A 16,956-nucleotide genomic window follows, 5' to 3' on the forward strand; every position below is an offset into this window, starting at 1 on the left:
ATTATCTGCTGCCACTTCTTCATTTATCCAAGATCCTCTTTAGCCACCTACACGTGCTCACAATGTAGGGCTCCATCGCTGAGATTTCATACAATCATAGAATCAATAAGGTTGGAAAAGACCTCAGAGATCATCAAGTCCAACCTGTCACCCAACACCTCCTGACTAATTAAACCATGGCTTCAAGTGCCACATCCAATCCCCTCTTGAACACCTCCAGGGAGGGTGACACCACCACCTCCCTGGGCAGCACATTCCAATGGCCAATTATTGTTGCTGGGAAGAACTTTCTCCTCACCTCCAGCCTAAATTTCTCCTGGTGCAGCTCGAGACTGTGTCCTCTTGTTCTGGTGCTGGTTGCCTGGGAGAAGAGACCAACCCCCACCTGTCCACAACTTCCCTTCAGGTAGTTGTAGAGAGCAATAAGGACTTGTGGACAATGTTGTAATAACATAATTCAGATTTCTTCCAGGGGGCTTTCCTTACCTGGACTCCCTTGATTCTCTTTGCTCTGTTTTTGGGGTCTTTTTGTGGGTTTTTGGTGTTTTGGGGTTTTTTTGTATGCCTTTTTTTTTTTCCCCCCCTTGTCTTTTGTCAGATTTCCTAGTGCAGTGAGAGAAAGTCCTTTTTCTGGCAGGAGAGGGTTTGGGGTTTCTTTATTCTGCGCTGGAAGATTTTCACTCTGAGCAGGATTCCCAAATATTCTGTTGTGCTCTTGTTTCTTATTTCTGATTCAAAATGTGCTCCCTCACCAAGACTGTGCAATTTACATCTTCTCTAACTTCTGAGCCTATCCTTCTTTTCTTGTTTGTTCTACAGGGGCATGCTACATCCCTTGTAGAAGTGGTAAGGAATGAGCCTGGTCTCCCCAGACAGCAATTTTTACATGCACAGGAGCAACGGTCTTTTAACATTAAAACTCCCAAACTGTGAAGGGAAAACATGCTCAATGTATCTCCTGCCTCTGTTTCACCTGCTAAGAACCATTTGGTGGTTTTGTTTTTGGTTTTGAAGGCTTTGGAAATGCTGCTGAGATGAAGAGCTGCCCCCTCCCTCTGTTTCTCTCTCTGCAGCCTGACATCTTGCTTCCTACAGCTTCAGGATATGGGAGAGAAGAGACCATTTCTCTTTCAGGAGAGCATCCCATGCACTTGACTCCTGCAGCTGGGCCCTCATGGAACCTTTGTCACATCTCACACCTCTCCGCAGTGTGCAGGCACTGATTTTTTTTACTGCTTTTGCCTTTTCACCACATGAGGACTCTTCTTCTGCCCTCTTCCTTTCCACTCTTCTGTTCACACATTTGCTCCCTATTACTTCTCATCAGAGTGTGTTGGGAGAATTCATTAGTGTATACAGCATGCTTTGAAGTTGTCCAAATAACGGTGATGTAACACTTTTGCACTTCTATAAGGCTCTTTTATCTGAAGATCAAAGCAGTAAGTTATGATTACCATGATTGGATTATCGCTGCTTAGCCTTTGGATCTGAGGGTAAGCAGCAACTCTTCTGGGGAGACACTAATCAGAATTACTGAATATTATTAACCAGATTGAATGCTGCTGGTTAGAGAAGGGGGGCTGTGCACAAGCTGTCCACCCTTGCCTGCTATTTGATGACATTAATCAGGTGGCTCCTTTGATCCAAGTGAAAATGGAAGGAAGGCCAAGACACCAACATGATTGGCTTCAGCAGCGACTCAGTGCTCTGCCTCCTCCAACTCCAGACCCCATCTAAGCACAGCCAGGCTTTTACTTCTGTTTCTTAGCATGACACACATTTTGCTTTCCCCAATTACTTGCCTTCATCCAGCCTTTCTCCATGAAAAACCCATCACCCTTGTCACATTGCAATAAATTTGGCTTTGCCTGCTCATCATTTTGGGGTGCTGCAATGGGCATTGATCACTGTCTGTACACAGTATCACCAAGGTTGGAAGAGACCTCAAAGATCATCAAGTCCAACCTGTCACCACAGACCTCATGACTAAACCATGGCACCAAGTGCCACACATTCCTGAACTTCTTTGGAAAAGGGGGTGAGATGCTTCTCCAGTGACCAGGACAAGTAGCAGGGATGAAATCTGGGACAAAAGCAGAACAGGTACAATAAATCCTGAATTCTGGTGGAATAAGAGATGTTCTCTGAAATTACCAGTGGAAGGCCATAAGGGTTTTGGCTAGCCCTAATGGATTAAAACCAGCAAAAAGGAGCTGTGCTGTTCTGTGTGTTGTGAGCCAGAACAATTTGAAATGGGGAGCACAGTGCTCATTCTGCTGTGTACCCAGAGAGTGTGCACATGATATCTCAGTGCTGATAAAAGTCATGTACAGCATATGGAAGAGTTATTTAAGCAAGGCTTCCCTGTGAAAACATGCTCAGGGTTTCCCATCTTAGCTGCAAGATTCTTCTGGAGTGCCAACTTTAAAGCAGTATGTGACAGGCAGCCTTACAGAGGTCACCACTTTGGGGGATTGGAGGTCATTCAGCTCCTCACAGCCCTTATTCTTTGAGAAAAACACTCAGGGAACGGCTCAGCTATTAGGAAGACACAACCCCACACAGTCCTGCCTGCAGCTCAGAGAGTGTCAGGCCCCAGCTGAGCCGACTGCTCGGGGATAACAGTTATCAAGAGGGAAGGAAATGGAAAGAGAAAGTGTGTTTTTGTTCCTGATTGAAAACCAGCGAGTGGGAGTACAGCATAATAGGGAGTCCCTGGCGTGCAGAGGGTCTCCTGCTGGTGTCATGGAGAAGGCTATAAATCTCAGAGGCACCCCTCCAAACCTCAGTGCCACTCCTGACCCTGAGGCAGTGCACAGCATTAGGGAGAGACACTCAGCACCTGCCATTCCCTCCTCAGAGGAGGCAAACTTCCCGGCGGATTACAAAACTTCTCTCCCTGCTATCTTCAACCCCAGAAAAATATGAGAAACGTTTCTTTGGGCCCCCAAAAAAATGAGATGGAAAAATGTATTTTTAGCTTAACACATCTGCTTTTGGATCATGTGTTTGACTCCTGAAACACAGCTGCTGGAATGATTAGGAGATCTGCCACTTGATGGGGGAACTTGCAGCGGATTTCTTGCTGTCCTCCTGCAACCTCTGAGCTGTGGGAGAGTGACTACACATGCTTGATATGCAGGGAAACCATGCTGAGGAAGTGGCTTACAGGTCAGGGGGGGAAACATTCACTACCTCTGCAACATTCATGGCATCCTGGCCTGCATCAGGAACAGTGTGGCCAGCAGCAGCAGGGAGGTCATTCTGCCCCTGTATGCTGTGCTGGTTAGACCACAGCTTGAGTCCTGTGTCCAGTTCTGGGCCCCTCAGTTTAGAAAGGATGTTGAATTGCTGGAGCATGTCCAGAGAAGGGCAACAAAATTGGTGAGGGGTTTGGAACACAGCCCTGTGAGGAGAGGCTGAGGGAGCTGGGGTTGCTTAGCCTGGAGAAGACGAGGCTCAGACGTGACCTTATTACTCTCTACAACTACCTGAAGGGAGGTTGTAGACAGGCGGATGTTGGTCTCTTCTCCCAGGCAGCCAGCACCAGAACAAGAGGACACAGTCTCAGGCTGCACCAGGGGAGGTTTAGGCTGGATGTTAGGAAGAAGTTCTATACAGAGAGAGTGATTGCCCATTGGAATGGGCTGCCCGAGGAGGTGGTGGAGTCACCATCACTGGAGGTGTTCAGGAGGAGACTCAATGGGGTGCTTGGTGCCATGGTTTAATTGATTAGGTGGGTTGGATTGGTTGATAGGTTGGACGCGATGATCTTGAAGGTCTCTTCCAACCTGGTCTATTCTATTCTATTCTATTCTATTCTATTCTATTCTATTCTATTCTATTCTATTCTATTCTATTCTGAAACTTTCAGATGGCAGAGCATGGAAATTTCAAAGACTCAGTTTGTGTCTTGGTGGTTTCTTTTTTGCTTTACAGATGAAATTGCATTTCCCCCCCAACAATATTCTCTCTGTTGGTTTTTTCCTTCTTCTGAGTCTTCTGTATCCTTCAGCATTTTTCCAAATGAAAAAGAAAAAGAAAAAAAGAAAAAAAAGGTAACTATTTTAAAAGAATCTCCATTTTCCCCTGGCTGCCACATTTTGGTTGCCATGGAAGTGCACAACCCCCAAAGGGGTCTGTTCAGTCAGATATTGTGCAATTTGTCAGGCTGCTCCTCTGGTGAGTCACTTTCTCTGGTTAAGTGGGTTTCAGAAATAAGTGTGGTCATCAGTTCCTGGTGATTTGCTGTTACCCTGTGACCTGAATTTCCTCTCCCTGGACATAATTAACTCTGCCAGGTAGAGATGATTGCAAAATCATTTGGTACACTTTTGAAAGGAGAGAAGACTTTCCTGGAAGTTGAAATCCCAGTTTTTTTACTTCTATACTTAAAGACTAACCTCAGCAAACCAGGTCAAGTTAGATGCCAAAAAGGAATGAACCCATAGATGATGATCCCATATATCATCATTCTCCCAGGCAATCAGCACCAGAACAAGAGGACACAGACTCAAGCTGTGCCAGGGGAAGCTTAGGCTGGAGGTGAGGAGAAAGTTCTTCACAGAAAGAGTTGTTGGCCATTGGAATGTGCTGCCCAGGGAGGTGGTGGACTCACCATCCCTGGAGGTGTTCAAAAAAGGATTGGACATGGCACTTGAAGCCATGGCTTGCTTAGTCATGAGATGTTGGGTGATAGGTTGGACTTGATGATCTCTGAGGTCTTTTCCAACCTTATTGATTCTATGATTCTATGATCCTTCAAGCTTCCCAGACTCACCCCACACTGGAGAAGGAGTAGGGATGCTAAACCAGCCTTGCTTCCAGTTTGGCTTGGCTGCCCTGTACCCCAGAGCAGCCCCAGCATGAGCTGCAGGTTGCATGGGCTCCCCAAAGAAACAATAAAGTGCTGCTTTCTCCATTGCAAAAATGTGCTCCTTGCCTCAGGAATGTGCAGTGAATCCAACAGGCAGTCAGCAGCAGCCTGGGCTGTCAGAGCAAGGACACCAGCACCCATGTCCCAGAGTCATTTTAGGAAGCCCTGCCAGCCAGCTCCATGATTCCCAGACATACCTGTGCAAACAGTGCAAGGGGAAAAAAACATGAAGGACTAATCTTTCCTTATTGCTTGTGGGATTTCTGGCTTGGGAAAGCTTGCACAGCTCTCCAGTGACCCTCCAGGACAAGTTAAGTTCTCTTTCATGTTAAAATGGGTCCTGCAAGGACAGCAGCAGCACTGTGCATCAGGCAGATGTTGGGAGTGTCAAGAGAAGACGCCTACTGAAATCAAGCAGAGTTGCCAAATAAACACTGAAGCTCAGACTTCATTTCAGGAAGGAATTAAAATCCTTTTAATTGCTAAATGCAGCTGGTTCTAATTTCCCTAATTCGAAATTTTTAGCAAAAAATAAGTAAGTGCCCTGCAAATGTAAGTTAACAAAGGGCAGAACAGAAATAATTCCCTTGAAACATCCCAAATCAAACCTTTCACTGGAAAAAAAAAAGGAGAAACTTTTTTGTCCTGAGCAATTTCTGCTTTAGATCTTATCTAAAACTGGGGGGGGAGGGGGGAGGGGGAAATCTTTCAGTGTTAGGAACATCTCGATGAAATTTTGAAGTGCTGCTATGAAAATGAATCTCTAGAGGCTAGTTTAGGAATAAAAACCTCAACAACTTGTGGAGCAATTTTGCTGCTGTTTCCACCAGCTCTGTGGCTGAAAGCCTCCTGTGATTTCTTCAACTGATCTAGAGAAGAAATGTAAATAAGCAGGAAAGACAGCAGGAGAAAATGTTCAGCATTAATTACAGGTACAGAGTAAATACCACACTTGCTCTTCCCCAGCCGGACCACTGCAACTGCAGAGTGCCACAGAAAGCCTGCAGAGTGCCACAGAAAGCCCTGCAGAGTGCCACAGAGAGGAGCACAGTGAAATCCAAGCCTAGGTGCATGCTGTATCGATCAGCCAGAGCGCATCGTTGCCATGCCACTAGAAACAAATAATGATGTCCACGAGATGCCTATAAATAATAGAAGGTATCTATTGATTGGATAGCAGCCAGCATTTATATCTCTCCTTCCCACCTCGGAGTACATCCATTCAGCACCTCTGCCAGCAAACTTCCCGAAGCAGCACATCCCCTTCAAGGCCAGGGGTCACTGCTTGGCACCTCCCGCTGCACCCTGTGCTGCTTCCAGGGCCAGACCCTCCAGGCGTGTTAAGAGCATTTAACTATCTGTGTCAAGACAGCTCACTGGTGGATCGCATCCTCTTTCATGCAGTAAAGACACAGAACCTTTAGGGCACACTGGTGTGGTCCATTTCCCAGCAGTGGTTGCCTATGGCACCTTGCACTGACCAGCTCAGACTCTCTTCCTGCTCGTGTGCCCCTGGTGATGCTCTCAAAATGTCTGCACAGATGCAGGCTGTGAGAAAAGTTTCATCCATCATTTCATTCCCAGAGCAGGCTGACCAGGGCATCTTCAGCTCTGTCCTCCACTGTGCAGATTATAATCCGCAAATTCAAGCCACAATCCCCTGTCATGTCATGCTATGCCTATACATTTCCCTTCGACTCACAGGATGTCTTAGTCTGACTGCAAATTACACATGCATTGTTTTCACAGCACAGTGTAAAGCAAGCCCTCGTGAAGCTGGCTTTATTTTTGGGGTTCTCTAATTTCCCTCTGACAGGACACAAAGGATGGCTGCATTTACTGGGTGATGCTGTGTGGTGATTATCCTCCTGCCAAACTCCAGTGGTGACAAGACTCCAGCAGCCACTCAGCTGAAAGAAATTGGGTATTCTACCTCATGGTACCTTCAAAGGAAGAACGTAATGCCTGGCTGGAAGATCTGGTTTAGCCAAATGTATTTAATTTCAGTCAAACATAAGTTTTCTGAGTCACAGGAAGAGTAACTGGATTAAATTTAATAGGCTCCAGTATACAGGAAGCCTCTTTTGAACTCAAACCTTATGAAGCAACACATTTTAAAGTCACAAAGAACAGGAGATCAAGCTAGGAAGCTGACAAGGGAAGTATATGTGTTCCTCTCTGATTCTTATATATATATATATAATCCTTTTCACAACAATACAATAATTGATTTGGTAGCAAATGAGAGGCCAGATGAAGAATTCAGATGCCTTGTTTGACTGCAGAGGTCATGAAGCTCAGGTGTCCCCAAAGCCACCTTATCAAAGGCCCTGGGTTCATCCTAAACGAGGAGTGGCAGCAATATGCTGGATGTTAGCGAGGTCCTGCTCTCCGCAGCTGCTCCCCACTGGGGTTTATTTTAAGCTCTGAAGATAGTTTATCAAATTGCATTTCAGAGAAGTGGTGCAATGGGAGACATCCTTACTTCACATTTCTCTTGCTGCAGGCACTTGCCATTGGCTATGGGATATTTATTACTTCAGATGCCTGCTTTGACAATCTCCTTGCTGGGTCTGTATTTCACACTTAATGAGTGCTTTTGCAATTTTATGACTGTTTTCTGAAGTTAAGGTGGCACTTCAGAAAGCCTAATGGTTTATGGCCTATTTCAGACTTTACTGTGTACATTACTGTGTTTTGGTTTCTACCCACTGCCTGTTCTCCTGTCAGGGGCTGAGTTCCATCTTCTTCATTCTCTGCTGTCAGGTATGTATATACATCAAGAAGGTTCTCTCTAAGCCTTGTTTTCTATAGTCAGGAGTTGTGACTCTTCAGCCTATCCTTATGTGACAGATGCTTCAATTTGTTGATCACTTTCATGACTCATAGCTGGACTCCCTGCAGTATGTCCGCGTCTCTCTTGTACTGGGGGGGCTGCACGTGGACCCAGTACTCCAGATGAGTGGTGAGCTGATGGGAAGGATCATCTCTCCTAACCTGTTGATGACACCTTACCTAAGGATGCTGCTGGATGCTATTTTGCTCAGGTGCTTCTTAACCACCAGGTCTTTCTCTTCAGAGCTGCTTTCAACATGCTTGATCTCCATCTTGCACTAGTACACAGGGTTATTCCTAACCAAGTGCAGGACTTTGCATTTTCCTTCATTGAATTTCATGGGGTTTCTGTCAGCTTGTGACTCCAACCTATTGAGGCACTTCCACATGGCAGTGTAATCATATGGTCTATCAATAGCTCCCAGTTTTTATCATCTGCAAGATTACTGAAGCTGCACTTTGTTCCAGATGAACACTCTTCTAATCTGTACATCCTCACTTCATCTGTGACTCAGTCTTGAAAGCCTTACTAAAGCTGTCAACACAAGAAGGCTGGGGAGGGACTTCTCAGGATTTCAGGTAGTGATAGGACTAGGGGGAATGGAATGAAGCTGGAGGTGGGGAGATTCAGACTGGATGTGAGGAGGAGGTTCTTCACCATGAGAGTGGTGAAGCCCTGGAATGGGCTGTCCAGGGAAGTGATTGGGGTGCCATCCCTGGTGGTGCTTAAGACCAGGCTGGATGAGGCTCTGGCCAGCCTGCTCTAGTGTGGGGTGTCCCTGCCCATGGCAGGGGGGTTGGAACTAGATGATCCTTGTGGTCCCTTCCAACCCTGACTGATACTATGATACTATGATACTATGAAACTACTCACAAGTCCAAAATGCTGCTTGTCTCCCATTCTGCTGTGAATCAGATAGTGCTTTGGAAGCACAGACTTTAAGGGCAATGGCAGGGACCACCTCACCTCAATCACAACAAATTAATCCATGTGGTACTGACTGAATCACACCTGGTGAGGTCACTGGTCAGTGAAGGTGTGAAAGTGTCCAAAAGTTCACACTGTCCTTTGGTTGAGGCTATGGACCTACTCTGGGACATGGCTTAGTGGTCATGGTAGCACTGGGTTGATGGTTGGACTTGATGATCTTGGAGGTCTTTTCTAACCTTAAGGATTCTATGATTCCACAGTTCAGCCATCCCATTTGTGGCTCAGGAGGAATGGATTCCTTGCTCATGCTCAAGTTGCACCATCCCAAGGCACAACACAGACTGCCAGTGCTTCCATCTGGGAGTCTCCATGACTGGTTACTACCTGGTCTTTGCCATGCTCATCCAATCTCTGTCTAGATACCAAGGCTTAAGAGCTTCAAGGACACCACTCAACCTCATGCCCAGCAGCCTGACTCCTTATGAGAACAGGCTATGAGCACACAACCCACAGCTACTCTCTGTCTTGGCCGTCTGCAGGTCATCATATTCACAGTGTATCTTTCAGGCACTCGGCAGATTGTGACTAGCATACTTAAAAGCCTGATTAAAGTTCTGGCTGGTACAAGTGTCCTTAAAAAGGATGTCACTTTCCTTCAGAAGCAAATTTTTGCCTCTGTGGGGGATGGAGGCTCCCTGGGGACTGGTCTGAGCCTGAGAAACGCACATTTACAAGAGCAAGGAGCTGCTGCAAACCTCCCCACCCGCTGTGCTGAGTGATGTGTCTGCAGTTTCATCTTACTTGTTTTTTTTTCCCCCTTAAATGATAAATACATAGTGGCATATGCACTTAAACCAAGAATGCTCTGGAAAACAACAACAACAACAACAAGAAACCTCCAGACAAATTTCCCCTACTCCTTTCCAAAACAACAGTGAAATAAACAACCCAAAACTTCCACACACACAAAAAACCACCCCAAAACACCCCCTCCCCCCCCCTTGCACTTGCTTCGTTCTGCCGAGGAGAGAATGACAGAGCAGATGTATAACAGAAGCTGTTTATGTTGGTTAATTCATTACTGGGGAGAGATGCTGAGAGATTGTAGGGATAAGTTTAGCAGCACCCGTATAGGAAGTGCATTTAGAATAGAGCAGATCCCCACCTGCCCACAATGTTGTTCCAGCAAGCAGCCTCATTCCTGTGTGACGTGTCACAGGAACCCTGGACCAGGTTCTTGTGGAACAGGGAGCCTGCTCAGAGCCTTGCTGTACAACAACATCCTACAGAAATTCTCACTCTCCTGCTTCCTCCTTGCTTTCACATTTCACACAAATGTGTGTGTGTGTGTCCCCCCCACCCCGCCCCGTCCCACCCGCCCCGCGCTCTCGCAGCCGCCTCGAGCAACGGCGCTCAGGGTTGCTGTGAGCTGGAATAACCCCCACAGTTAATTTTACAAATTCTCCCCTTCTTGAAAAGATTTCTAGCCAGCAAGGGCTCTTGTGCTCCCTGGGAAAAATATTGGTTTCAATTAAATTGCAATTTTCATTATCAGGCCGATCAAATCAACAGCAGTGACGGCATCGGGCTCATTCCCCCATTTCAAAGCAAGGATAAAGCAAGACTTTGAAATGGTGATCCAAGGCAGGTTGTTTAGCTGGAGCAAATCTTGTTACCTGAATCAAAGCCACTGATCTTTCCTTGACACTTTTCATTAAGGATGTTTCCAAATTTACTATTCCAAGCAGTCTCAGCTCTTCACCTTTCCGTGCTCCTGCTTGGAAGAGAAACTGGGTATTGCCCCCCAGAGGAAGACATCTTCTTTCCTAAATGAGCATCATGATGACAAGATCAACAATGAGAATGAAACCCACAATAACCTGATGGTAGTGCACGTAGTGTTACAAGACAGCAATAAGGTTGAAATTCCCTCTGCTGGGAAGACTTTCTGAATGCACCACCTGGACTCCTACTAATCAATGATCAGATGATAAAAGGTATTCATAAAAGCTGTCACTATCAAAGTGTCATCCAGGCTCTTTTCTCTTTCCTCTATCCCAAGCTTACTAATATCTGGACAAACTGGCACCCAATAGCCAAGGAGCTGGTGCCTGCTCTCTCCCCACCATCCCACAAGAGATGTGCTGAGATGCACAGAGTTATATCTGCTTGCTGATGGAGTTGTGCTTCCTTCTTGCCCCCTGAGCTTTGATGCCATCCTAGCATACAGGAAATTAACTTCTGCCTACTGTGGTCACCCAAAAGACACATATCTCTGCTGAAATCTCATTTGAAGAGAGGGGAGACGAAGTCCAAAAGAGAAAGGATGGTGAATAAATAAAAGAATACTAAAGGCCTCTTTGCTGCCTGCCTGTATCAGAACATCACTTCAGATGTCACCATGGGATGTAAACACAGAAAATGCATATACTACCTGTAAATTCGTTCTTGTGAGTGGTGGTACCTCTGTTTTGAGTCAAAGCTGGCCAAAAATGTTCTCAGACAAAAATGTTCTCTGTCCTTAGGCACAGAGAAAAGCGTGTCTCTCACTGAGACCTGTGGAGAGGGTGAAAGACAGCTGTGTCCTGCAGCATCTAGCAGTTTTATTGCTTCACTTGTCTACATGGTCTTCCTCCAACCAATATCCAGAGCAGATCTGTTGGGACTGATGGATACATGCAATTCACATCCCAAGCCACAGCTCATTAGGCTTTTTTTCAGCTTCACAAACCCTGAGTACATCTGCTCTAGACACAAAACACTCGAGGTGCCAAAAACCTTTCCCTGTCTCACCTCTGATCCTGTCTCATATGAATACAGACATAGCAGACAAAAAAAGCCTCCTCAGTTATTACAGGGCTTATGATTACTTACTGGACACATAATTTGTGCTAATAAAAAAGAAAATCAACCAGAGGCCTGCTTGCAGCCCTTTGGTTCCTATGCTTTTAATGTGTTTTTCTCTTTCTTTTTCAGTGCCTTTATTATGAGCAAGGCATGGAGAAGATTTGTGTATCACGGGCACTTGCAGCAGGCAAAAATCTCTGTAATAAGACTTGTGAAAATGTAGCTCTCAAAAATGAAGGAGGTATTCCCCAATGTTATTTACAAACAACTTTCTGCTTGTGTCTCTATCACAGATTGACATCTTCTGCATTTCATGCAGTTTTCCAGCGTTGTGCCAGCTTTCCCAAGAAAAACCATCTGAAAGTAATCACAAAATTAATTCACCAAAATGTCCCTTTAGGAACTCTTCAGGCTTTGGGACTTACTGAGCTTTCAGGCAGCAGAACTACTGACTGAAATGGTAACCAGAAGGAAAACTCAGGGCTTCTCTGACCTTTCTAAAGGCCAGTAATACTGAGAGTTGCTCAGTGTGCTCCACAGTAGAATAGAATAGAATAGAATAGAATAGAATAGAATAGAATAGAATAGAATAGAATAGAATAGAATAGAATTAACCAGGTTGGAAAAGACCTTTGAGTCCAACCTATCAACCAACACCATTTAATCAAAAAAATCATGGCACCAAGTGCCCCATCCAGTCTCTTCCTAAACACCTCCAGTGATGGGGACTCCACCACCTCCCTGGGCAGCACATTCCAATGGCCAATCTCTCTTTCTGTGAAGAATTTCTTCCTAACATCCAGTCCAAACCTTCCCTGGCACAGCTTGAGACTGTGTCCTCTTGTTCTGATACTGGTTCCCTGGGAGAAGAGACCAACCCCCATTTGGCTACAACCTCCCTTCAGGTAGTTGTAGAGAGCAAGAAGGTCTCATCTGAACCTCCTCTTCTCCAGGCTAAGCAACGCCAGCTCCCTCATCCTCTCCAAATCACCTTTCACAGGGCACCTACTGTGTTATTTCTCCCTCCTTTACTGGAATTTTATAACTTCCCTGTCATGCTAGGATGATGCTGGTTTTTAACAACAACAAAGCACACGACTGACAAAAATCAGCTGCATTTAGGTGGTTTCAACAAAATCGTATTTGCATCTCTGTAAATTCCCTCAAAAGAACTCCTCAGGATAAAATTTAGAATGGTATTTTTGTGGTCTGAGGTTTGAGATCCCAAGTTCATGGCTGTGAGACCTGTGAGTCCCCAGATCCTTTCTGAATCTGTAACTGAATCACAAAACCAGGCTGATGGCTCAGGAAAGGAGGTCAAAGAAGAACCTGTCCAGCTCCAAAGCATGCAGATTAAAGATTAAACTACCTGAAGTGGAAGAAGGTTTGTAGGGAAAGACAACCCACCTTGGAGAAATATCACATCCTTGCTGCATGAATGCTCCTAGGGAGAACCAGAGACTGTTGAATATCCCAAACTCATTCGTCTGGTCGTTGGCTGGCTGGTCCCGTCCCTCCTCGAACTCCTCAGTGTGCCACTCATAGGGACTGAAGCGACTCACCAGGAAGAGGACAACGCTCACTCCAATGTAGGCAAAAACAATGCACATCCATATCTCGTAAGCCAAAGGATCCAGAAAGGAAAAAACTCCTGGTTTGGACTTCTGAGGCTTTTTTATCATTATAGAGATACCTAAGCTCATGAACGGTTTGGAAAAGTCTATAACTTCTTCTCGAACCAGGGTGATGGTTAATGGTGCCACAGCCACATCAGCCCTCTGAAAAGGAGAGACAGAGAAGAGATTTTCATTCTGGGGCTAAAATCTGTCTACCAACTTCAGCTTATGCTCCTTTGATCTCTGTTTACCTCCCCCCCCCCACACACACACACACTGTCTGAGAAGAAATCAGACAAAATCAATTGCAAGTGAAACGTTAAAAGGGAGCAGCCCATAATATTGGTGGATTGTTTCCATCTCGTCACTCCTGATCACCAGTTCTGTTTTGAAATCACAGTGTTTTCTTTCTGCAGCCACCTAGCTCTTCCTGGCTGATTTATCCACTGATGTCACAGTCTGAAGCAGATGATTTTCACTGCGAGAGTTTTGTCATCCAGACATCAAAAGAGGCAAAGAAAGGCCAATTGTCTGAAAGAGGATGCCAGGATGCTTGCTTCCATCAGGAACTGCTATTTGATTGCATAACCAATGCAGGAGAAGAGGAAGAAATTGCACTTATTCCACTTATTTTACAATCCATCTTGGATATGGAAAGGGGAATGCATTGAAATGGCTGTTGGCAGGAGACAGATCATCCCTTGCTCCCACACAGCAACACAGAGGTTTGGGCACTGGTGCTCCCCAATCCAATTTCCCTTTTTCCCTACGAGGAAAAATTAGTCCCCTCTGAAGGGTGACCTGAGCACCACAGATGGCCAGCTACTAGACTGAATCAGGTTTAGAAGTGTAGGGTGGGGATGCATATCTGATATGATGGAAATGAGTGTCTAGACAGAAACCAGTCTAGTCCTACTGCAGTCCTACACCAGTCACATGCTGAGTGTTTAAATCCTATCCTCCTTTCATCCTGCCATTATCATGCAAATATAAAACTGTGGAGATTCTACTCCTGGGAAACTTTGACCTTTCAATACTTGTTCTTCCAAAAATGGAAAGAAGAAAAGAACCTATTTGACATTTCCACAGGCACGAAGTGTGCTGTCCCTCCCCAAATGAAAATGTTTTACTTGGGCCGATTGTTTGCACTACCAGAGCTGCAGTCATCCAGACAGCTCAGGCTGACAGGAGGCAGAGCTCCTTCTTACTCTAGGGCCTGAATGTGTTCTCAAGTGCCAAGAGCTAAAGACAAGGGAGGAGACAGAAGGCAGAGCTCCTTCTTACTCTAGGGCTTGAATGTGTTCTCAAGCACCAGGAGCTAAAGACAAAAGATGAGCCTGTAAACTCACCCCATAAACGAGTTCCCCCACCATGCCATTCCATGTCTTGGTGTCGGGATCCCGGGCTCCGTACTTGCCGTCTCTGACAATCTCCAGCCTGTAGTGGTAGCCAACATGCTTCGCAATCTCAGCAGCCAGCTCCACACAGTAACCTTCGTATCTCTCATTGCCTTCAAACTGGTTGGCATTCTTCTTGAGCATTACATATGGGTCTTCCTGGCACAGAGAAGACCAAAACTTAGCCACGCCCCACCTTGTAGTGATGCCCTTCAGGGGCTCAGACTGGTCCTCAGGGTACAGATTCTGGTCCCCTTGCAAAACTTTATCATAGTAGTATCATAGTATCATTCAGGGTTGGAAGGGACCACAAGGATCATCTAGTTCCAAGCCCTCTGCCATGGGCAGGGACACCCCACACTAGATCAGGCTGCCAGAGCCTCATCCAGCCTGGTCTTAAACACCTCCAGGGACGGGGCCTCAACCACCTCCCTGGACAACCCATTCACCACTCTCATGGTGAAGAACCTCCTCCTCACATCCAGCCTGAATCTCCCCACCTCCAGCTTCATTCCATTCCCCCTAGTCCTATCACTACCTGAGATCCTGAGAAGTCCCTCCCCAGCCTTACTGGAAGGCCACAATTAGGTGACCTTGGAGCCTTCTCTTTTCCGGACTGAGCAGCCCCAACTCCTTCAGTCTGTCCTCATAGGAGAGGTGCTCCTTTAGCTGTGTGTTGCCAACCCCAAATGCACAAGCAACACGGAGTGGGCTTATTTTAGAAGGTAAGAAGTGTGATTTTTATTGTGGCATTTTCTATTTCTTCATGCAGAGCCTGGGTACAGCTTCTGCAGCGATGGACCTGAGGGGAACGGGGTAGCTGGGGGAAATTAGGCACCAAATCTTTCCGTGAATTTCTGCAGGGGATCTTTAGTGCATCTGAGCTATGAGTTTTTAAAAGCTTGTCTGCCTCTGTGGGGCAGGGAGAACCAAATCTGCTGGACAGGGGAGAGTCTTGAGATGTCCAACTCATTCTGGGTATTGTGTCTTCTCTGTAGACTCCCAGCAAGCGTTCGACAAACAAGTCACTAAACATTCATGTTTCTGCAGGGTAAGCATATACAATGACACAATGCATGATACTATACATTATGGGGCACCTATTATTGCTTCATGATTATAGTGGAGATTTGTTTTTAAAGCTGTGATTCAGCCTCTCTGCACAATGCAGTTTATCCTTCCCCAAATTACAGCCCCCATTCTGTGGGCTAAACACAAAGCACAGGTATAATGTTCTTAATTTACCTTTGCTGATGCCTCTGCTATCTTGTCATAATCTTTTGTATTTTCTGCACTTAAGCATGAGAGCTCTTTAATACCTATTTAATTAGCCACAGCAATTTTCAGATACCTTTTATGGACCCAGCAGGAAACAGTAAGTGCTGTTATTATTATTATTATTATTATTATTGTTGTTGTTATTGGTAATATAAAAATGATGTAGTGCAAAGGAAGGCCCAGGATGGGGAAGAGGGAGTCTGCACATGAGGGAGATGAGGGAAAGGGAAAGATGGGATAGAAGTTATACCACTTACTAGGATAGTTGTGACTATGTAAGTCCTGTTCTGGAGGCTTGTAGACTCATTGCCACTCTGAGTATCTACAGCTGTTGGAACCAGCTTCTCATCTTCATTCCAATAACCAATCTGCCAAACACAAAGCCAGAAATGCTCATTGATATCTCTTTGTAACATTAACCAAGGTATGGTAAGAGTCACCCAAGAGGATCAGCTCTCTCTGTATGCTCATACTCCACCAGATAGCTCCTCTCCTCATGTCTTTTGTCAAGGGGAGCAGGAACTCCCCCATCCCACCATGCCTCCAGCCTGAAAAGAATGTGCATGATACACTACAGTAGCAGACTCCTTGTCTGCATGTAAAAACGTTTAGCACACAGTACTGGGGTATGATGGCCATTCCCTGTCTCATCCCAGTGCCAGGAGTTCACATTTTCCCTGTGTGACTTGTGAATAGTTCTTTTCTGATGACAAGTATGCTTGCTGCAGGGTGACAAAATACTATCTGCAGCTGAAAGCCCTCATGAACATGGGGATGATTCTTAGGACATCCTGAGACAACAGGACCAAAAAAATCAAGTAAGGAAAAACTCAAGCCTGGCCAGGGTAAAAAAGTTTGGAGGCATGGATAAAACAAAGAGCTGTAAGGAGAAGAATTGTCATGCTAAGTTGTGCCTATTAATAATCAGGGATTTGGGCTCATCTGTCTCTACTTGCAAGTGCAGCAGAGTGCCACTGAGTATCACTAGGAAGATCACTCTTGAGGTTATCCCCTTTGAGGGCTTGATTTCATAAGAGGTTTTCTATCACTTCACGTAAATATGAAGTTGTCTGAGCTCTGCTCATGTGAAAGTAATTTCTTATCATGGTAAATGAGAAAGGGTATTAGCACAGGGCATGACCAGCCAGCCTGATGATGGCAGGTTAGAGATCATAA

General features: G+C 45.6%; 1 protein-coding gene across 5 annotated transcripts in view; it reads right to left on the reverse strand.

The window, feature by feature from the left end:
• The window catches only part of GRIA1 (glutamate ionotropic receptor AMPA type subunit 1), a 75,167-nt gene that overhangs the window by 28,227 nt on the left and 29,984 nt on the right, over positions 1 to 16,956 (reverse strand). For all 5 annotated transcript variants that reach the window (XR_010990222.1, XM_068161957.1, XM_068161927.1 and 2 more), the window contains exons 7-9: positions 16,038 to 16,148; positions 14,455 to 14,661; positions 12,897 to 13,267 (exon numbers count right to left, since the gene is read on the reverse strand). Coding sequence is in view for 4 of the 5 variants with exons in the window: in XM_068161957.1 (XP_068018058.1) it covers positions 12,897 to 13,267; positions 14,455 to 14,661; positions 16,038 to 16,148 (689 nt within the window). In the remaining variant the exon portion in view is untranslated. The remainder of the gene's footprint in view (positions 1 to 12,896; positions 13,268 to 14,454; positions 14,662 to 16,037; positions 16,149 to 16,956) is intronic.

The sequence above is a fragment of the Melanerpes formicivorus genome, unplaced genomic scaffold (genome assembly GCF_026170545.1).
Source record: "Melanerpes formicivorus ecotype bairdi unplaced genomic scaffold, bMelFor1.0.p_v2 SCAF_2, whole genome shotgun sequence".
In the NCBI taxonomy this organism is placed as follows: domain Eukaryota; kingdom Metazoa; phylum Chordata; class Aves; order Piciformes; family Picidae; genus Melanerpes; species Melanerpes formicivorus.